At 54.8% G+C, this 22,881-nt stretch overlaps 1 protein-coding gene across 1 annotated transcript in view; it reads right to left on the reverse strand.

Annotated features, from left to right (window-relative positions):
- Positions 1 to 8,924, reverse strand: part of HTRA1 (HtrA serine peptidase 1) — a 47,164-nt gene extending 38,240 nt beyond the window's left edge. The window contains exon 1 of the mRNA XM_037059582.1: positions 8,279 to 8,924. Coding sequence (XP_036915477.1) covers positions 8,279 to 8,756 — 478 coding nt within the window. The 5' untranslated portion in view covers positions 8,757 to 8,924. The remainder of the gene's footprint in view (positions 1 to 8,278) is intronic.
- Positions 8,925 to 22,881: the final 13,957 nt, after the last annotated feature.

The following is a 22,881-nucleotide window of genomic DNA, read 5'->3' on the forward strand; positions in this document are numbered from 1 at the left end:
GTGAAAACGGGGAGTGGGTGTGGTCAGAGATGGGCTGTGGAAGGCGAGAGTGCAGTGAGAGTTTTCAGGGGACGGGGGGCTACGTGGCTGGCTGGTGAAGCGACCCCCCCGGGGACAGATGAGAGTCACACACAGCCCCACAGAGAGGGCCCTTTCAGGATGGCCTGAAGTTCCGCCCTTCCGCCCACACCTTCTGTGCTGCTACCAGACTTCACCAGGGTTGTTCCCAATGAACCACATCGGGCTGCTCTTCTCAGAGTCAAATTGATGGGGAAACGTCAAGCTAGGCTCCAAGCAACCTCAACTCAGGTTGACCTTTCTTGACCAGCAAATATTCCATCAAAACACATCGGAGAAACTCAGAAGGCAGGCCCAGGCCCAGGCCCCAGGCCCCGGGCCCCCGGCCAGTGGCACACGCTCACTGCAAAACAGGCGCAGACAGCTGTGCGCGCTCTGTGGTGGTGGGGGTTCTGCCGTTTCGAACCACAGCGTCTGCTCTGGGAGATGGGGGTGGCAACCTCTGCCTTCAGTGTCCCTAAAACAGAGGGTCAGTGCTTGAGGACAATTCCGTCACCTTGGCCAAGCTACAATATCTCAATGGGACCACGGAACACGCCCAGAGGAGACCCATGTCCTGGTGCCCAGGAAGCCTCCTGCATTTCCATCCTTGGCTCCACTGATCGGCCTAGGTTCCTCCAGGAGTCCCGGAGGAGTCTGGGATCGCCAGGCAGAGATCCTCACTCCTTACAATGGCAATGCCCCTGGCTGACCCATCTGACGCTCACAGTGTCCTTCTGAGGACTCTGGGGCAGCATCACCATCCCATGTTGCAGATGAGAAAACGGAGGCTGGAGGGAGATAGTCGCTCATCCAAAAGGTCCAAGTGGGGCAAGACCCAGGTCTCCTAACACCATGGACCTTAATGGAGCCAACAGTTCGGGGCTTTATTGGCTCAGGAGACCCCAACACCCCTCCCAGGAACTGATAGACACGCAGGCAGCAGAAAACCAGGGAGGCTGCAGGTGACTCAAATAGCTCTGTGAGTGCACTGGACGTAGGGATGTCAACAGAAGACTCTCCCAACAACAGCATAACATTCTGCCATTCACATGGAACATTCACCAAGAGAGACCACCCTCCGCACCACAAAACACACCCTAACAAATGTCAAAGAACAGACACCCTGCAAAAAACGTCCTCAGACCACAAGGGGACTGCACTTGACACCAGCCACAGAGAGGGAGCTGGAAAGCCCCCAGATATTTGGAGAGCAGACCGAGTGCCTCTAAGTAACCCTGGAGTCAAAGCAGCCTCCCGAGCAGGTGGAGAGTAAGACAGACTTGGGTTCAGTCCCGGCTCTGCCCCCTCCCGCTGGGCTGGGCGCCTGGGACGATTCATTCACTGGCTCTGCTCTCTGGGAGACGGGGGACAATGCCCCGCCTGCCAGAGTCATGAAGAGAGGGAAGAGCAAGGCAGTGCTGTCCCAGGAGCAGCACCCAGCCCTTCAGGCACTGTTCCGTGCCAGGCTGTCCCGGAGAATGCTGTCCCCTGCCCCCGGGCTAGCTCAGCCTGTGCCAGAGAGAGGCAGCTGTGACTGCTAAATGCTGACTCCTCCCTCCTCTGTATCCAGTTGGCAGCCATCTGCCATTCCACCTCAACTGGTGGCACACCCCCCTCTCCAGCCATCCCCACCGAGCGGTGGCCGCTGCTCAGAATGCTGGCACCACAGAGAGGGCTCTCCTGGGCACGGGGTATGAGCTAACTCGACTGCTGGACGATGCACCACAATCTGTCCTGAGAGGAGAAAACACAAAACAGAACAGCTCACCACGCAGGCGGGCCTACGGTCTTCCCGAGATCTGATTGCACAATGAACGTTTAAAAGTTTCCCGAGGCCTGAAGATGTTGCACACGGCTCTGAGTCATGACGACGAGCTTATTCGAATTTGCAAATGATCACCACGGCAGCCACAACCACCGCCCTCCGAGACCATCGGGTGCCTCGGGAGACAGGGCTGACTGCTGGTGAGGGACGGGCTGCTGTCCCATAATGCGAATTATTGTTACGAAATAGGCTTACCTGACCCCTGTCCCAGGAATCTACACGAACAGAGTAGCCATGGACTCCTGCACCCCTTTTTGTTTCCCAGAGATGTGACCCATCTGTCCCTGTGAGAAATTTCCAAAGCATGGAAACCAAACCCAGCACCATTCAAGAGGGTCTCAGGGCTTCTGTACAACTGCCATCCCCTGAGCATTGCCAAGTCCAGGGAAGGTCCATGAGGTGACATTCGTGATGTCCCAGGCATTCTAGACACGCAGGTCTTCATTCAGAAGGCATGTACTTCCCGCCTGAAATAGGCAACCCCTGTCCTGCAGGGTTCCAAAGGTGACCGGCAAGGTCGCCTCTGGATCCCTCTGCCAGGAGAACCTTTTCTCACTTACTTAGTGACAAACTCCAAGCCAGGCTCCAGGACACCCCCCCTGCCTCTTCCCCCTCCTATAACCGGCCTGCCCACCTTATTCCCAGGAAGACAAGCCCATCACAGCTCTTCCTCCACCGAGAGCCTCGCTGCGGGACAGCTCGAGGATGAGGAGGGCAAGGGCTCTCTGCCAACTCTGCCTGCTGTGTTCTGGCACAGTTCTCTGCTCATCATGGGATTAGGCGCTTTCTTCCTCCAACAGCCCTCTAAGGTGTGGATGGCCATGCTATTAATTTTATCGCTCTTTTACTGATGAGGACACCGAGACTTAGGGGGATCAGGCCACACAGTCAGGAGGTACTGCTCTGGCTCCAGCCTTTGGGTGTTACGTGACCAACTATGAACTTTAGTAAGGGCCGCCAAGCCTTACTCACCACTGACTCCCCAGACCCGGACACTTCTGAGTGCACAGTAGGCGTTCAATAAATGCTCTAAATGCACCTCACGTCACTGATCCCAAAAGCTGACCTCTGCACCCCGAAGCAGCAACAGAGGGGCCCCTTCACTGCCTCTCTCGTCTGTTCTGCTGCACCTTGCCCTGGCCTGTGCCTGTCAGACCACGTCAGCCAGCAGCACCCGTGCTCCTGCCACTGCGTGGGGCCTTTGGAAAAGCGATTGTAATGGCTTCATGTCTCAGTTTCTCTTTGATTTTCTTTCTTAATGGCAGGGAGGGTGTGGAAGGAGACATGTAATGGTTCAGGAGGGGCCTCTTCCCGCAGACCTTCATACCCCGGCCTCCCGGTCCCTGGGAAGCCAAGAGGGACACCAGGCTCCCTGGAGCCTCATCTCCTGGGGGCGGGCTTGTCACCACTGTGGCTGTCCAGGGCCTCGCAGCAGCTGGCACGAAGCTGAACAAAACACAAGGCCGCCAGGCCCAAGATCGGTCACATGCATTCAAAGATGACCTTGGCTTTAACCATCAATAATTTTTAAAAAAGAAATGAACTCCCGAAGAAGCCAGCCCAGCCTTTAAAGCAGGGATGAGGTGCCCTGGCTGGTGCAGCTCAGTGGACTGAGTGCGGGCCTGCGAATCAGACGATCGAGGTTCAATTCCCAGTCAGGGCACATGCCTGGGTTGCAGGCCAGTTCCCTGCAGGCCAACTCCCAGCAGGGGACGCACGAAAGGCAACCATACATTGATGTTTCTCTCCCTCTCTCCTTCCCTTCCCCTCTAAAGATAAATAAATAAAATCTTAAAAAAAAAAAAAAAACAGGGATGAGGTGACCACAATTCTCCAGAGACGGGTTTGTTGCATGAATCACAGCCCAGTCCAGCCAGAAGGGCCCTCAGGGATCATCTGATCCAATCCCATCACGGCGGAGGCCCTGAGAGGTCAGTGGCCAGTCACCTGGTCAGGTAATAGCCGGGGAAGGGCCCGAGCCAACTGCCCGCTTGCTCGTCCCTCCACACCAGCTGGCCTTCCAAGGAACCCTCAACTGCTGCCAAGTTTGATTTCTTCTTCAAATGAAGCCTGACCAGAGCTATTTATTCACTTCAAATACACGCTCATGGAAACTCTGATTGCTCGCTCCAAGGCACGGCTACGCGTCCAGAATCGCGCAGCCCCACATGGACTCAGGGCCCAGCCCCCCAGTCCCGGGGCTGCCGGGCCTCCAACCACAGACAGCTCATGGTCCACACCACCACCGCTGACCGAAGGCAGTTATTTTAGGTTCTGATGCAACCAATTTACAGCTCTCTGGATGGAATGAAGTTACTCAAACGCTTGGCTTTCACTGTTAACTTACTAATGTTATAAAACCTTAATATTTTAACTCTCTAGCAAAACCAACACATAATAAAAGAAGATAACCAACTGCCCTAGCCAGATGGCTCAGTTGGTTGGAGAGTCAACCAGGACACCAAAGGGTTGTGGGTTCAATCCCTGGTCGAGGCGCATATGGGAGGCAACTGATCGATGTTTCTCTCTCCACCTTCCTCTCTCTCTAACATCAATAATAAACATGTCCTCAGCTGAGGGTTGAAGGAAAAAAAAGAAGACAACCAGTCCAGGTGAGTGCTGTCTTAGAAACATCGAAGCCTGCGGTTCTTCACCTGCAGCGCCCAGCCAGCCTCCACCTCCAGATGCCTTCCCTCATCAGCGCCCGGTGAGACCAGCTGGGGGCGCCCCAGGGCGTGGAGACCCTTGGGCCCATCTGGGCTGCTGTCTGTGGGCTTTCCTGGAGTGTGTACCAGGAGGACAGATGGACTTGGCTCCTGGTGTTTGGGAGTCTTTTTTCGGGCCTCTTTCCGGGCTTCATGTCCATTCTCAGCAGAGTGTGCAACGCCGTGCACTCGGGCCGGGCTTCGGCGAGGCCTGGGAATTCTCTCCCCACCAGCAACTCAGGGCCCAGGGCTCCACTTTATTGCAGCACCTTGTTCTCTTGTTTTTCTTCAGCGAGGGCTGGCTGTCCTCTGGCTCCCATGCCTGCTGCCCGAGAGCTGGGATGTGTCTCGTGTTTCATCTCAAGGCCATGGCCATCTGGAGCAGTTTATTCCAGCTGTTAGCTGAGGCTTAGCTGGGGTTGGCTTAGAACCTCCGTTTCTCCATCAGCACACATGGTGATTGGGAATGGGCTCTGGACCAGATGCGTGGGTTCAAGACCCGGATTAGGTGCCACCCTGGCCTCTGTCTGCCAGCAGTGACACAGGGCGGCAACCCTGCCCCTCACAGGATGGCCAGGAGGGTCAAATGGGCTCAGGGACCCCAGACACAGAACGGGCACCAAGCCTACGTTAGTCCCTATTATTTGGTTACACTATTGTTAGTTACAAGTCCTTCCTGTTCTGAAATCTCCTGACCCGTGCCGAGCTTTCACTTTAAACTAATCCGAACTGCTGACGGCGGAAGCGGACAGGCCTTTGTTCTCTAGTACAGCTGGGCACTCTCCGTCCGAACCCTGACAGCAGCGTGGATTCCTGAAATAGGTGATTTGCCTTCAATTCCAGGACCATGATTAGAGATGCCCGCTGGAGTCTTTGTTAAACAGCTCACAGACTAACAAGCTCTTTTTAAAAAGATTTTATTTATTTATCTTTAGAGGGGAAGGAAAGCAGAGAGGGAGAGAAATATCAATGTATGGTTGCCTCTCATGTGTCCCCTGCTGGGAACTGGCCTGCAACCCAGGCATGTGCCCTGACTGGGAATCGAACCAGTGACCCTTTGCTTCACAGGCCCGCACTCAATCCACTGAGCTACACCAGCCAGGGCTAACAAGCTCTTTTTTGAAGGATGCCACCCTCCACCATCTGAAGACCCATCCTGCCTCCAAAACACACTGCTCACCAGCCCAGGGCCTCCAGCCCCAGGACACTCCCTCCCTTCCTCCTCCTTCCTCTCTGCCCCAGACAAGCCCTCCTTAGCATCTCGGAAATCGGAAATCGTGGGCCTGCCTCCTGTCTCCGAGGCTCCTCCCTCACTTCCTGGCAGGGCTCTTCCAGCTTCAGGCCTCCAAAAGGCCTCCTGTGCCCCGCCACTCCCCCCCACCCCACTCCCTGCTAAAACAGCACTCCTGCCAACTCTCTCAGCCAGAGCAGGCGGCCAAGTCACCTCATTTAACAATGACATCCAGGGACCTGCAGGTGGGCAGGGCTGAAACTGAATGAAGTCTTGGCTCCCAGGCTCTATTCTCAGGGGCATCTCCATAAGGTCAAGGGCACAGGGCTAGAGCAGGGGAGAGGGGGGTGGAAAAAGCAAAGCCTCCCATTAAAGGAAAAGCGGATAGCTTCGTAGTTCAAGCACTTCTTGTCTCTCCATCCATTCATCCTTTCATCACCCATCCGTATGCCTATCTGGCGCCTCCTCCGGGCAGGCGGGCAGGCAGACAGACAAAAAGCACCAGACACCCGGTGGAGCGCAACCAATATTTGCAGAAAGAAAGAGGGAAGGATGAGCGCAGCGCTGCACCCTCTCTGTCTCCCCTCTTTTCAGGGGCCACACGCATCCTTGCACGGCTGTCCACTGGCTGGCTGTCCAGGGAGCCTGAGGGCCCAACCCAGAGAGAGGACCTGTTTCCCTCCACACAGTGACTGCGAATGGCTGCCAACTCCAACGTCACTAGGGGACTCACCTCACTGGCCGTACATTAGGCACCAGTTACTCAGGACCCTGGGCCAGCAGCTGCTTCGCCCCCGATGCCCTCCCCACCTGTCCCGGATGCACTGGTCACTTCACCACTCCCCGAACAAGGCTCCACTCAGGATGTGCCCCACTCCAGCTGAATGTGATGCATGCCCCAGCCTTCTGGAAATGTCCTTCATCCCGCCTGACCTCTCCCCCCAGCTCTAGGGCTGAGGACTGCACTCAGAGCAGTGTTGGGTTCAGACTGTCTGGGTTCAACCTCTGGCTCCGTAGCCTTGGGCACATAATGCAACTTCAGTTCCTCTACCTGCAAAATGGGAATGGTAGCAGAGGCTTCCTCCTCTGCGGCTGTGAAGGTCTCACGTGGGCACCTCCGGCACAAGGGCTGGAGCACAGAGCAGGCACCAAAAGGTGCGTGTTTTCATCGCAGACCAGGCTCCGCAGCCACTCACTCCTCTGCGGGGAGCTCTCCTCCCTGAACCAGGCTGTTTCCTGAGGGTGGGTACCAGGCTCCTTGCACTCTCCAAGTTTTTCTACACTCCCTGGCGCCTTCCCCTCAGTGTGAGTCAAACTGTGCCAGGTCCTAGTCAGTCACATTCCCACAAAGAAAAGCCAGACCCAGACCAGCCCCTTCCCCCGGGCTCCTCTCACCCCCTCTCCATGCACTGCCCACGGTGCGAAGACAGAGGGTGGCTGAGGCTAGGGACACTGCCAAGCCCTGCTGGCCCTGCAAGGCTGGACTGGCCGCAGCTGAACTCCACATTGTTTACCCACATGGTCTCTCCGCCCGGAGAGAAGTGTCCTTCTGGAAGGTCTCTGAAGGTTTCTCCACCCTCAGCACCCCCACCACCGGAGATGAGGTTTGTTGATACAGAAAAGAGAGAAAGGATACAATTCTTCCTCATCCCTAATCCCTCACACTTCCACCTCTTTACAGGTTGTGACCCAAAAGCCCATTCAGCTTATTCAAGAAGAGCCACTTTCATTTTTGTAGGATTGGCTCAAAACACCGAGAAGCTAGGCTGGCAGCCACGCCTCGGCGGCGTCTGCAGCAAGAAGCCCATGCCTGGCCAGGGAGAGCGTCTGGGGAGACTTGGGCGTGGGACGGGCAGAACGGTTCCTTTCGAATAAAAAGTTAAATAAAGTTGTCCCAAGCGGGACCCATAATAAAGTGAATGTGTGGATCGTCTTACAGGGGCTAGGGGAGTCGGATGCGGAGAAGTATTCAGAATGGAAAGCGACAGACATGAGTCCCTGTGGTCCCAACGACTCCAGCTTGCTTGGCACAAGGTACTTACCTTCCCCGGCCCAGAACTTCCCTCCTCTCGAATGCTCACATTCCTAACTGTGTCCCCCGGTCCAGTGTTGTGGGGTTCCCCTCAGGACACCCAGCAGCCGGTCACCAGGTGGGGACGCCCTGTCACCCTGACTGCAGGACAACATGCTGCGTACCCGCTGGGCCCCCACCGGGTGCGGAACCGATCCCAGGCTAGGCGCAAAGCTTGGCTCAGGGGGAACCCGCGGCATACTGCCCAGGGTCAGCGCCCTTCTCTCCCAGCGAGTGGGTGCCTGAACATCCCGCAACGTTCTCCTGCCCCTCGGTTTGTCCGTCTGTCCCCGAGAAGGGCAGTGTGGGGCCGGGATGGGGAGACCTGGAAGCTCCCCGGAGCTAGGCTCCGCCGGGGCAGGGTGGGGAACACCCCCCGCTGATACCTTGGCCGCAGGCGCCTCGCTGCAGGACGATGACCGGCGGCTGGTGCAGACTCTCCGAGCGGCGGCTGGCTGCGCGCAGCTGGCACAGGTTGGCGTAAGTGTTGGAGTCGCTGCCACACACCGGCTCGCTGCTGGCGCACTGGCAGAGCCCGGCCTGCGCGCGCCGCCGCACGGTGGCCGAGGCGGGAACCCCGAAGGGCACCACGCACTGCAGCCCCTCTCCGCAGGGGCCCTCCTGCAGGCCGCACTCCGCGCCCTCGGGCGCACCGCACACCTCGCAGCAGCCGCACGCGTCGCGGACGCGGCCACCCTCGCAGTGTCCTGGCGGCGCTGGGCAGCGCGCCGCCTCACAGCGCTCAGGGCAGCCGGCGGGGACTAGCGAGGCGCGGCTGGACCTGGGCAGCTGCACCGAGACGTGCGCCGCGAGCAGCAGCAGCAGCAGCCGCCGAGGAAGGGACGAGGCATGCGCAGGCTGCATGGCGGCGCGGATGGCGACGGCGGAGGCAGCGGGCCGGGAGACGGCTGCGGATCTGGAGAGCTGCTCCGGGGAGAGCGCGGGAGGGACTGGGGACTCGGTGCGAGTGCGCGCGGCCGTGCAGCCCAGCCCATTGGCCTCGGAGCGGTGACGAGCCGCTTTGGGGACGGGCACAGCGCCCGGGAGGGGGGCCGGCCGGAGGGCGGGCAGGAGGGCGGGCGGCTGGACCTGGGACTGCCTGCGGCGGGGGCCAGGCGGGCACGCCTGGGCTCGTGGGCTGGGCGGGGCGGGGCACAGGCCACTTCCGTGGGCTCCCTCACACGAGAGTCCCCTGAAAAAGTTCCCGCGGATTGCTGAGCTGGGGACCTGCCCTGGCTGCGGGGACAGGGGTGGAGTGGTGGGGAGGGGAGGTGGCGCTGCGTGATGATGGCACCACTGGCGAGCCCCTCTCTGGGACTCGCCCACTGGCCCAGAACTCACGACTGTGACCGTGGGCCCTGTGCAGCCGTATGAAGAATGCGACGCCCGTGGGACTGGCAGAGTGCCTGTGTCCAAACCCACGGTTAGGTGACAAAAATCGAAGTGATTAGAATATAGTAATTTGCACCTGATTCCTTTTAACGTTGTGGGTGGGATGCGTGTTTGTACCTGCACAGAAGAATCACCCGGGAAGGAAATGGGAGAAGCTCGCAAAGGTCTGGGGAGTGCAAGGTCTGGATGGGAGAGGGGCTTGTACTGTGAGTTCACCACACGCTTGATTATCTCTAAACATTCTTGTTTTTAAATAAAATGGCTTGCTTTTGCTCTTTCACTAGAGTATTGGGTGCATCCTTTGGGACAGAAGTGAGTCACAGAGAGGGGCAAGGATGGGGGTCCTGGAGGTAGAGGTCCCCAAAGTCCCCAGACTTTGCCAGGCCCTCAGGCTGCAGCCTCCAGGCCCCATGGAGCAGTTGGGCCAAGCTTGGTCCCAAGGACCCCAAGGTCCCAAGGCTTACACACACCCTGCCGTGCAGCGACCGAGGTGCCCAAAGGCAGTGGCCAGGGAATGTGGACCTTGGGGTGCAGTAGGCATGGGAAGGAGGCTTAAGGAATTTTGCTCTATTCTTCCCCTGTCCTTCCTTGGTGCATGCCTTTCCCAACAAAGTTTCAGTAGCTTTAAATTCAAGTATTTATAACTGCCCCCTCAAAGCACCTCCCAAATGTGATCCATGTGAGTGCCCAGGGGCTCTGGGACCAAGAGCCCAAAGGTCCAGCGACCTGGGACGTGAGAAAGATGTTGCGGCCCCACTCCCTCTTCCTGGGAGCCCCCCCTCCACCCCTGGCCATGTGGCCGGACTGCGCATCGATCCAGCTTGTTAAAAGCAAAGCGTGACCAGTTTCCCCATGGCTGCTGAGTGGGTCTCCAAGCTCCTTGCCTGTGACTGAGTGAGCCCCCAAGAGTCCCACTGAGCCCCCAACACCCCCTCACCCCACCCTCTCATCTCTCATGGGATGTTGTGGTCCCCAGCCCCCTGGGTGGTATTTCCTAAAGCCAGACCTCCACCTTGCCAGAGGGGAGGCCTTGCCCCTGAAGTTATTCAGGGCTGGATACTGGAAAGGGGGTTGGATACCTCTGCTGATAAGCTGGCTGGCTGTGATGACTCAGCAGGGGGTGGCTGGGTGGGGTGGGGTGGGGTGGGGTGGGGGTGGGTAATCAGCAGGTAAGGAAAGTCCCCACTGCAGTCCAGTAGACTCCAGTGACTCCACCAGGGTGAAATAACTTGCATTTGCTGACACACAGCATCCGGTTTAAAGTCCTGACACCCTGCTCTCGCTCTGCCCTCCTCCTGAACCGTCCGTCCCCCACTCCAGGCTGAGTTAGCGTTCCCCAGTGAAGCAAGCAAGAGCCATGTCATTTCATGGGCTTGGATTCCAAATCTAACTTCTGGCCCTTAATTCTGTGACCTTGGGCACATCGTTTAAGAACCTCAGGGGCCTTCCCCCAGAAAACAGTGGTGACAGCAAGTCTGCCTGGAGTGAGGACTGACCATAGGAAAGGTGTACGTGGCACTGGAACCACTCCTGTGATAGTTTGTTCATACCCTAGGGGCTGTGTGTAACGGACCTGGCCAATAAGCGCAAACCACAGGGCCACGCAGCTCTTCGCTTGGGAAGAGGGGAAGACACCTCGATGTCATCAGCAGGAGCCAGCAGAAGGTGGAGTGAAGGCCCAGTACCGGAGAAATAGCATTCTCAATGCCAAGGTCTTAGAGAGACCAGGATCATGTCCCTGACCCTCTCCCAGGCTCAAGTTCTACTCACCCTGCTGCTCTCACGGTGACACAGGCAACTGAGACAAGTGACTTGAAAGAGGGGACCCAACAAGTCCTTTGACTCTGAGTCAGAGACGTTCAAGTCCCACTAGAAGAGTGACCCGGGCCCTGACCAGCTTGCACCGGAGGGCGCTTCATGTGAGCCTAGGTGTCCGTGCAAGCGCACATGCAAAACACATGGAACATGTCAGCTGGAACCTGGTGTCACAGACTGCCATTGATCTTTTAGGCCCACCATCACCATGTCCACAAGTAGTGCCTTTGATCTGAAAGGCAGGTGTTTTCTCTCTCTCTGTCTTCCCCCTCCGATGCCATTTATAAAGATAGTTTCTTTCTAAAAGATGCATTTTTTAATTCATCGTGAAAACTCACTTTTCACTTGCTAATATCCAGCAATTAAGCTTAGGTTTTGACTGAGGTCAAGTCTGTTCACATGAATAGTGAACAGTGATGCCCAATGGCTGCCAGAGCCTTGATGAAGAAAGGAAGCCCCCGAACTGGAACAGAACCACCACGACTGCGCCACCCAGGAGGAGAGAGCGCCTCCCAAACGCGTGAAGGTTCCAGAATGGTGGGCACACACTGTCTTCCTAATCCACGGGACCACAGCCTAGGGATGATGTGACCTCTCTCTGTAACCTGTCGTCCCCCCACCCAGTGATTTTCAGGACCGCTGGACTGCAGTAGAACGAAGTCAACACTTCCTGACCTGCCCCCAGTGTTCACCAGCTGGGGGAACTGGAGCTGTGTTTGGTGGCCGCAGGAGAGGCTGCTGGAGGGGTCGGCCGGGGTAGGGACAGGGCTCTGGCTGTCCTCCCGCAGACACTGGGCTTCAGTGCTGGTGAGAAGCTTCCGATGGGGATGTGCTTTGGCAGGATCATCTGGCCGCAGTAGGGATGGTGGTTTGGGGAAAAAACTGCATTCAGTAATATATACCTTTTTAAATACAGGTACATTATTAGATTTTAGCATAAGGAGCACTTTGAATTGACTGAAGAGGCAGTTAATGTAACCGAATAGGATAAGAAGTTAAAAAAAAAACACACAAATGCCAACAGCTTTGTAACACTGAACTCATTGCAGTGAGACCTCTTCTGTGCAAACCCCTCCTTCGAAAATAGTGCACATGGCAAGGGTGTTTACATATTTTGGAGGTCTTCTGAAGCACTTTAGAAATACTAGCATTTCTGACATCAAAATCACAAAGCATTCCCGTCTGTTAACTGAAGGAGGGCCCCTCAAGACCAGCCCCGGGCCTGGCTGCTGTACCCGGTTTCTTTCCCGTTTTCTGAGAGCTGCGCCTCAGACCTTCCGAGAGTTTAGACCGACCTCCCCCCGCACCAACTGCAGAAAACCAACGGTCTGTGTTTGCATTAACTGGCTCCTTCCGATTCAGCTGCTTTAGAAAATGAAAATTGCCTGCCACGTGACCAAACCTTTCTACTCTCAATGACTAAATATGAGACACAGCTCGAACAGAGCCACAGGCAGCCACCAACAAGGACAGAATGACACTTGTCCGTGTTCTGTGACTAGGGCGGGGGAGAGGGGCAGCAGGGAAGCCACACAAGGTCCCAGAACATGCTGCCTGGTGGGCAGGATCGTCTGACTTCGAAATGATGAGCCAGGATTTTAAATATGCATATAAAAGGGATTTTTTATAACAGACGGGAAGGATTTCAACCATCCAGTCATTGCATTGTCTAATTATACGGGCGCTATAGCATGCACGAAGGACCGAAGTTCTGCAAGCAGTAAAAGGCATTTCCTAAGGTTATTGGGCCACAGGGTCTCTAAGGTGCGTGGATATCCAAGTTTTAAATCAACTTGACCGAGAAGGTCCAGATCCTTCCTCTGTCTCACTACAAACTTGCACTGTTGTTTTCTCATGTGTACTGCCAAGTGTTGTTTTTGTTAATCCCCAAACTCGTGGGAACAATGTGAAAGGCAAATCTGTGAGAATATCCTGATACAACTGATCGATACACTTCTCCTCAGGACTGCTCTGAGGGCCTGGACCCAGAGCCACGATGGCTGAGGAGTCTGCCTCCATCGGTGGAACCCCAAACTCAGCCCAGACGGAGCTCGAGGGGCCTCCCTGGCGGCCTTCTACAGGCTTCGGGGTCCCCTCGCCCAGTCCCATTCTCCCACCCGAGCACTTTCCCGTTTCCTTCGTCTGGCACACCACCAGTACACTGGAGATCCGTGGTGGCATTGACTCACCAGCTGCCAAGAATATCTACCTTGAGTTTCTTGAACCAGAGAGGGACTGAGTTCCCCTGGTCCTGCCTGGACCTCCCTGGGTCGCAGCTCTGAGGCAGCCCCAGCACCCGGAGGGCTGGCTCAGCTCCACTCCCCACTTTCCAATGCGACAGGCCTGAGGCAGGGCCTGAGCACTCACAGTTCTAACCAGGCTGCTGCTGGTCTGGCGACCCCACTCTGCATACCCAGGCACTACGTGGGTGTGGGTCCCCCTTCTCGTCCCATTCCTTCATTGCTCACCCACGCATCTCCATAAACGCACTCTGAACAGGAAGGAGCGTGCAGTCCACTGGGGTTTGCATCAGGAAGGAGGTGAGGTCAGATCACCAGGATGGAGGGGAGGCTGGTGGGAGGGATGGGCATGCAGAACGGGGTGGACTCTAGAGGCAGGTGCTAGCTGGCAGGAGAGAGAGGGCATGCTGGATGGAGTTCGGCAGGGATTTCAGCCGCTGCCAGCACAGAGTGCAACAAAGAAACCGTTTGTGCCTCTGCCTGGCACCAGCTCCCTCTCCTCCCCACTCCAACGCCAAGCCCAGGCTCTCCCTGGGCAGAAGGAAGGGCACAGGTTGCACTAAGCAGCACAGATGCGGGGTCCCAGGCGACCAGGAGCCTCGCCTTTCCCCTCCTCCTCTCAGCCTCAGTCATTCCTGGGTGGAGAACGCGCCACGTGCCAATGTGCAGGGGCCATGATGCAATGACGAAGGTGCTGTCCCCTCGCCAAGCTGGCTGCCACCTGGTCCAGGCTCAGGAGAGGAGTCTTTTCCTAACTCCCACCCACCAAGGTGACCCAGGGGTGGGGCCCCCCTGAAAACTGCCCTAATTGCTGATGACCTCGGGGAGACCATTCTTTGTCACTGTCCTCCTCTGCCCAAAGAGGTGACGGAGATACCAAATGTCCATCAGAGCCACCGGTGAGCTTTTTTCCCCATAACCATTTACCCCCCTTTACCTCCTTCCACCCGCCCCCTCCCTCCTTCCCACCCCGGAATCATCACTGCTGTTCTGGGTCCCTGAGTTCTTTGTTTTTCCTTTTCTGCTCAGTCCCCACCCCCGCCCCCGCCCAGAGCTGACAGCCTGCTCTCTCTCTCTGAGTCTGTCTCTATTTTGCTTGCAGAGAATAATCTGTGGGCATTTTTAAAATGCTGATACCCAGAGATTTGGCAAAACTTGATTGAATTCAGTAAATTATAGTATTGAGTCAGTGCTGGTTTTCTGATTTTGATCATGTTTTGTGGTTGCCTAGGAGAATGTTGGTGCTTTTTTTCTTTTTTTAAAGAAAATACACAAAGTATTTGGAAGTAAAAGGCCTTCGCGTTTCAACTTGCTACGAAACGTTTCAGAGCTAGAGAATGAGTGAGCAAGCACGGTTAGCGTTTGGGGAATCTGGGTGAGGGTGAATGAGTGTGTTGTACTAGTTTTGAAGCCTTCCTCTAAACCTAAAATGATTTGGAAATTCAGGAAAAAAACTTTATTAAAAGGAAAAAATAAATACCCTATCAACTCAGAGGAGCCAGTAAGGACATGAAAAGACGCTCAGTATCGTTAGTCATCAACAAATCAAAACCACAATGAAATACCACTTCAGCCCGACCAGACTAGCTGGAATCAACACATCCGGCGATAAGCAGACACGACAAGGACGTGGAGAAAGGGGGACCCTCCTACGTCGCTGGAGGAAATGCAAAGTGGTCCAGCTGCTCTGAAAAACAGACTGGCCCTTTCTCAAATAATCCAATGGCGACCACGTGACCCAGCAATTCCACTCCTAAGCACACACCCGAGAGACGCAAAAGCACACACCCACGCAGGAACCTGTCAAATGCCCCAAGCAGCATTATTCACTCCAGCCAACGGCAGGAATAACCCCAATGGTGGCCGATGCACTGTGTCAGCGCCAGGGAGCACCATCCACCCATAGAAAGGGTGAAATTCCCGCCCCTGCCGCAGCAGCAGGCGACCCTGGAGAACGTCTCCCTCGGTGAAAGGTGCCGGACACAAAGACCGGAGTGGTTTGACACGGTTCCATCCACGTGACACATCAAGGACAGGGAGGGTTACAGGGAGGGTTACAGGGAGCCGGCAGGCTATGGCTGCTGAGGGCCAGGGGAGGAGGGACTGGAGAGGGGACCACCAAGGGGCAGGGGTTCTTTTTGAGGTGATAAAAACATCTTGAAATGGATCGTGCCGATGGTGGCCCCTATCTGCGAGTACACTAAAAACCACCGAATGGTGAAAACAAAAAACAAAAAACACCGAATGGTGCACTTTTACAGAGTGCATGGCATTTGAATTATAGCCCCCCAAAGCTGCGTTAAGCAGAGGGGGGGAACCCTCTAGGAGCTGTGAGTGAGCCTTCCTGGGGTCAGAGGGCCCAGCAGGTCCGAGGAGCAGCAGGGCGGAGCCCCACAGATGGGCCATTGCTACCTGACTGCAGGGGAAGCCATCCTGTTAGCCTACGGCCAGGGTGACCCCTTGGAGACCCAGAGTGCGGTGGCACTGGCAAGTCCATCTGTCTAACTCACAGCCCTCACCTCGCTGGCCGATCTGTGTTCAGATGGGCCTCCACACTGCCGGCCCCAGGGGCCGGACGCTGCCTGCAAGCCAGAGCCTGACTTGCCCGTGGTGCCAGACACCAGCAGACACCGTCAGACACTGCCAGCCACACGCGGGCACAGGTCTCCTGCTGGTTGAGTTGGACAGAAGCTTGCGGCAGAAGCCAGGTACAGCATTGAATTGGATACACTTTTATCTTAATTTTCATTTACTTTCTTCTCTTAAATTGGTTCCACGTTGGATGTGGACCCCGGCAGTCGGCACTCCGGGACGACAATGGCGAGGCACCAGCTGAACATTATCCCCGATGAATCATGGCCCGGGTACTTTTCCACTGGGCCCGCAGCCTCCATCAGGGCCCTGTCACCTCCCACTGCAGACGTCACCTCTCTCTCTTTCTTGCCCCCCCTCACACTTCTTGGGTGCAGTTTCTGGTACCCAAGCCTAGGCCAGTGATGAGCACCCAGTAATCACAAGAACTTGCCAGTCCTTAAAAAAAAAATCACCATCACGTTTCCAAATCGGCCTGAAAGCCAGGCTCTTGCATTTGTACCAGCCTTCCTGTCACCAAGACCTGCAGGATAGGAGTGGGAGGAGAAGGGACCAGAGTGCTCAGCTTCAGGACGGAGCCTGACCCTTGTGACCAACCCCTGTGACCGTTCGAAAGGGGTTGGGGCAACCTTCACCGACACCCAGCTTCCCGGGTTTGAGATTGGAGAGTTAGCAAAGGAACGACCCAGGGGGATACTTACACACGAAGCAGGAAACAGAGCGAAACCACGCTGTCTGCTCCTGGCTGCTTCAGGAAGTGACCACCAGACTCACACCTGACGGAACAAAGACCGAGTGTTAGCACAGGAGCTGAGAAGGGGAGTCCGAGCTCCCCTTCGCCTCCCACCTGCACGTCCTCGTGCCCGTGGAGGAGCAAGGCCCTGCAGGTCCGCTCCCTGAGGACAGGCACCCGCCTCGCTGCCCTGGCCCAGGCCCCGGCGCAGAGCCTGGCACACCGCACGAACCTGTGTCACCTTGCTGTGACCTGTCTTACAGCAAGGAGACACCAAAGAAAGTGTGGGTTGTGTGTGTCTATCTCAAGTGCAACGCAGGATTTGAGAATTAAAGTTTTCTGGGTGTTCTCCTCTGAACTCGTAAGAAAATCTTTTACACTGTATTTGCTGAGCTTTGATGAGAGCACCACTCGGGTTGGAGAAGTGGCTGTGTGGGGAGTGTCCCCCATTATCACACGGAGGCTGCTTGTTCCAGGGTGAAGGGCACAGCCGAGGCCAAGGCACATGGACGCAGAGTGTCACCGGTCAACCAGCCTCAGTTATGGGCCGCCGAGACTGTGTTATTGCACCATAGCTCGGCGAGTTTCATCACACGGGCTTGCGTCTGCCTGTCATAGAGGTAACCTTTGTGTGTCTGCCTCTTTTTCTCCTACTCCAGAGCCTGTTACCAGACCAAAGGGGTCCGTTTGCCTGTGGGCATCAAAGCCCAATAAAACATGAACAGTAGTTTGCAGCCAAAAACGGGTTTATTTTTTAGGAAGTGGCCCACACCCGAGACACAGGTGAGCTAATGCTTCCACAGGGGAAAAGGCATCCATCGTGATGACTAAGGGGGTTAGCCTTGAGGTCGGGGTCACAGTCTCCACCGAGAGGTCGGAGCTAGGGAGGGGGCCATTGGTCACTGCATCTGGTTTTGTAGCTTTTGGGGGCCTGGAGCTGAAGCACAGCCAAGGCCTGGATGTCGCTCTGGTTTGACAGAACTATCTCTGCAGTCACCAGACCGGAGGCTGTGTTCCAAAGACTATCTAATGCTGATCAGAACCTCATTGTCCCGAGGGCTTAATGCTTCAGGAGGTGGACGTGCAAGGGACAAGGAGGGGGTGAGGCAGGGTGCTGGATGAGGCTGGTTTGAGTCAAAAGAAAGAAGAAATGGTCATAATAAAGAAATGAAGTTTCTAGGTAGTTACAAGTCCAGCAAATCCCTTGTCCACAGGAAGCCCCTGAAAATTGGTGACTGAGTTTAACTAAGTGTAGTCTGTCTTCTGCTGGGGGGGGGGGATGAGCACAACCAAACACATTCTGTGGCATTTATTAACGCCCACTGTGCCTTCACGTCGAAGGACGAGAACCAACCCTCAGCCAAGCCCTGCTATAGGTCAGCACACATCCCAGAGCAACCGAGGCCCCTTCAGAGCCGGGATGGAGCTGGTTCAAGAATCAGAACCCGTCCAGCGTGTGCTAACTCCTCTTGGTGGGGGCCCGTCGGTTACCTGGAGCAGGAGGACGAGACTCCGCCTCTGGCGTGGACCCAAACCCAACTTGGAGGCCCGAGCTGCAGCCGGCTAGGACCAGAATGCAGGGGGCCTTTGGAGACCATGGGGGACAGCTCCTGTTCTCAGGACAGCAGAAAACTGCCAGAGGTTCCCCTTAGGGGAGTCGCAATCAGGTATTTTAAATGTGAAGACAGACTATAAAGAGATAGGAGAAACGGAGGAGGAATAGAAATTTTCTCAAAAATTATAAATTACCAATATCGACAAAAGATAAAAGAAAACTTTCCTGGGAGTACAGACACCAAAACACTCGGAAGGGAAGTCCGGGAGGGCTTCTAGGAGGATGGGACATGACATACCGCATCACAGAGGGCAACAAGGAATTTCCAAAGCAGAGAGAGGGAGGCAGAGGGTGTGTAAAGTGCTCACTCCCACCAAACTACACTAACTGGACAGTTCTGTGCTCTCAGGGGGAACCCAGAAAGCCACTCAAAGAATTTCCCATTTTCGCCCCTGGCCAGTGCGGCTCCGTGGGCTGGGCACCCCTCTGTGAAGGGAAAGGTTTGATTGCAGTCAGGGCGCATGCCTGGGCCTCGGGTTTGGTTCCGGCCAAGGCACGTAGGACAGGCACAGGTTTGGTTGCTCTCTCCCTGTCTCCCTCCCTTCCTCTCTCTCTAAAAATAAATTTAAAAAATTTTTTTTCAAGAATTTTCCACTTTCTACAAAAACTGCTGTTAAGGACATTGGTCCCAAGGTTATCCGGTATCCCTTGGAGCCCCACCCACACGATACAAGCTTTTGAACATTTCATACCAAGAAGCTCCTCTTGCTCAAAAAGGTGACAGGCTTCTTTCCACCCGACAGTGGAGGACAGGGGCCGTGCACGAAACCTGACACACTCACGGCCCCAAATTAAAAGCTCCTGACCTAAAAGCAGGTCACGGCCGGCAGTCACGTCCTAGACCAGCACGTGTCCTAACAAAGGTCAGTTTTTACGTTAGCTGAGCCTGCTCTGTGTCTTTCGGTATGTAGATAACATTCCTTTGGAAGGGCAGGTTTCCTGTGTCCAGACCCCTGGGAGCACAAGCCCCACAGAGACCCCCAATCCCCGCTTTGTTGCTGTTGTCCTGTAACTGCTGGTGATGCTGCCCGCACCCACCTGTGTCCACCTTTCCATCTTTTATCCGATTCCAGAGGTCCCCCCACGGCCCCCATTCTGCTTCCTCCTGCCTCCCTAATTAATCTATTGCAATGGATTTCACGTAACTGACCGGTGCCTCCTCTTTTAATTGTAATGTATAAAAATAAGGTGAGTTTGAGGGTTTTTTGAGCCAAACCAACCATTGCCAGGAAGCAGCTCTGGAGAATGGCGGTTTTGCAGTATCTTACACGTTGGAATCAGAGTAGGAGAGGTTAAGGGAGGGCTACAGGAACCCTGTTGGTGGTAGATTACGGGGCAGGAAAAGGAAAGCCAAGCAGAAAAACCTCTGGGACTGGATAAAGATAAAACCAACCCTGGCTGGTGTGGCTCAGTGGATTGAGCACTGGCCTACGAACCAGAGGGTCGCAGGTTCGATTCCCAGTCAGGGCACATGCCTGGGTTGCAGACCAGACCCCCATTTGGGGGTGTGTGAGAGGCAACCAATAGATGTATCTCTCACACATCAATGTTTCTCTCTCTTTCTCCCTCCCTTCCCATCTCTCCAAAAATAAAAATTTTTTAAAGATTTTTTTAAAAAGGTAAAACCACGAGAAACGTACTTCCCGGACATGGGTGGGTAGGGGACAGTTAACAACATTTACAGCACAGAGAGATGGTGTTGGGCAACAAGATAAGGAGTTCCGCGGGGCTCTGGCTGGAGGCTGTGCCGCAGGGGTCTGGAGAGCCCGCTGACCCGTCAAAGGTACGTTATCTCAGATGCACAAAGGAAAACCGGCTCCGGTGGGACAGGTAGGAAAACACTGACCTTTGTGAAGGGACAGCCAGACCTACTAGGGCTGGACCGGCTTTTAGCTGGAGTTTATTGGTTCATCCTGTGTGGTTACCGGTCTGAGTTTGGGAGGCTGCTGCGCAGGCCGCCCCTGCGTGCAACAGGGTTGGTCTGTGGCCCCACTTGGGCCGCAAGGGACCGCCCACGGGTTCGAGGGGGCCCATGCCCGGCCCGCAGGTGTGAGCAACCGCGGAGACCACTGCGCTGTGTCCCATTTTCCCAGAGTGGCCGTTACCACCAGGATGTTTGAATGTTGCTGCCTGTCTTATTTATTTTTCGTGGGCTCATCTAATCAACAAAGAGCTACGTTGGGTTGTTTCCATTTTCTGACGTTTTCCAAGTTTTGAAGTTGCTGGCTTTTAAAGGGACTGCTGTGGAGAAAGAAAAGCTATTTGGTCAGCCTACAGTTTAAAAGCAAAAGCTTAAATTGGATCCCAGTTCCAATGAACTGAACTGAATGTTTGCAGGAAAGGGAGAGGAAGTCAGGCATTTGGGGGTCATCATGGCTTGTGTTGTGGGGAAGCTGAGAGAGCAATTCAGTCCAGGCCGGGCTGCCTGGTTGGTCAGAACGTCGTCCCAATACGCCAAGGTTGCAGGTTTGAACCCTGGTCAGGACACATACAAGGATCAATCAATGAATGTACAAATAAGTGGAACAACAAATCAATGTTTCTCTCTCTCTCTAAAATCAACAAATTAAAAACATCAACCATGTTCTGAGAGAAAGAGAGAGAAAGCAGTTCCAACACCCCAAGGTGAAACTTCCACCTAGGTGAGAACTGGAGGGTGGGTGAAATTAAAGGGCAAAGATGCCTGGCCAGGGGCGTCTGGGCAGGGGGGACACAGGGAGTGGAGAAGCCGGGAAGCAGAGAATGGTCCGTGGGAGCCGGAGTGTGGGGTACACAAGCCGCACCGTGAGAAGCTGGAAAGGCAAGGGCCTTGCAGATGAGCTACAGAGTTTCAACACTGCTCCCAAAGAGCGTTTCTCGAAGGGGGAACCTGGACTCCCTCTCCAGGGATCACATGTTCTTTATGAGGAATGACATGCCGCACACGCGGATGGCAATTTCTAAAACTTATGCTTTTGACGGTCTCCCTCCAGCCGAATACCGCCACACTATTCTGGTGTCCGCGTCTGGGTCTGGAGCCCTGGGGAAAACCTCATGGGATCACATCACATCTCAGCATAGAAACAGAGTCTTCACTTCCGCTCGGTTCACATACTGCGTTAAAGACCAAGGGAGTCCTTGCTTTGTTCCACCCCGTTCTCAGTAAAACTCAGAATGTATCGCTTTCTAGGATGGGTAACTTAACAAAACTCGTTCCAGAGAAGACAGAAAACCTAAGCACGTGGGTTTTCACAGAGGACAGGAGGGGTTTGTCAGATGCACCCCCTCAAAAGATGTCCAGATCGTCTCATAGGCCGGGCCCGCCAACTCCTTAAGGGTAAGAACCTCAATTCTCTTCTAGTTGTTCCCAAAGAGCTTAAAAGGAAAAAATGCGTTCCAAGTTCTTTCGATTAAGCTAATACAATATAAGGCCACAATGTATACAAAAACTAGAACCCATATAGAAGAAAAATATAGGCCCATATCACCTTCCTGCAAAAACGAAACAATAGCCAAGAGAATCAAGTAGCATATTTAAAAAGCAGTACAACCCGAGCAAATGGCACTTATTCCAGAAATGTAATTTTAGTTAAATATTAAAGAATGGATTCATAGTCACCAAATTAACTAAACTACGAAAGGAAAAAGATTATCTCATAGGTACTGCAACCATTTGACAAAATTCAGCCACCATTTTTCATTAAGAAAAAAAACCATTCGGTAAAATATGAGTACTTGAAAACTTCTTGAACCTGTGTTGACACACTCCTGTCTCAGCCACAAAGCCAGCATCATGCTTAATGAGAATGACTAGAGGCCTTCGGATGAAAATCGGGCGTGTGACAAATACAGCGACGTTATTTTACACTAAATCATGCCCACGGAACTCACAGGGCCCCCAGCACTGCCCAGGATATTATTTCCCAAGTTCGTTTCTTCCCCACTAACCGAGACCGTCTCACACCCCCTGCTCTTCCCGCCGCACCCCAGTACCCCCTCTCCCACCCCTCTCACAGTCGAGGACTCTGTCCCTAACTTGCTGAGGCTGACTCCCTCCCTCCACATGGACCTGCGTGGCCACCACAGAGGAATGGTGATGCTCTCGTCCAAGGCCAAGCCGTCTGCTGGTGCCACGATCCTGGTGCCGCGATCCTGGCGCATCTCGCCCCCTCCAGGACTCGGCTCCAACCCTCCTCCCCACCTCCTGCACTACTGACCCTCTGCTCTTTGGCCATCCTGTCTCCAAAATGCCAGTGCTTCTGTCTTAAAACAACAAAACCTCCAGCTTTGCTTTTGCTATCAGCAACCATCCCATTTCTCTGCTCCCACTTCAGCAAAAACCCTCAAGATAGTCCTAACTGTCCTCACCAGTCCGCCCAAACTGCTGTTAAGGTCACCAGTGGCCTCCACATCGCGCACCCCAACCATTTCTCTGTCTGCCTCTTACTTGGCCAATGAGCAGCATGCAACGCATCTGTCACCCCCACCCCCCACTGGATGCGCCCCCTTCACTTGGCTTCCAAGACACCACATTCTGTTGCCACCCGCAACCTCCGGGTCACAGCCTCTCCTTCTCATCGCCAGCTCCTCTGCAGAGCTCTGCAGGCAGGAGCGCCTACGGCT

This window comes from Sturnira hondurensis, unplaced genomic scaffold, assembly GCF_014824575.4.
Source record: "Sturnira hondurensis isolate 20B ecotype Veracruz unplaced genomic scaffold, ASM1482457v3 Scaffold0011253, whole genome shotgun sequence".
Lineage (NCBI taxonomy): Eukaryota > Metazoa > Chordata > Mammalia > Chiroptera > Phyllostomidae > Sturnira > Sturnira hondurensis.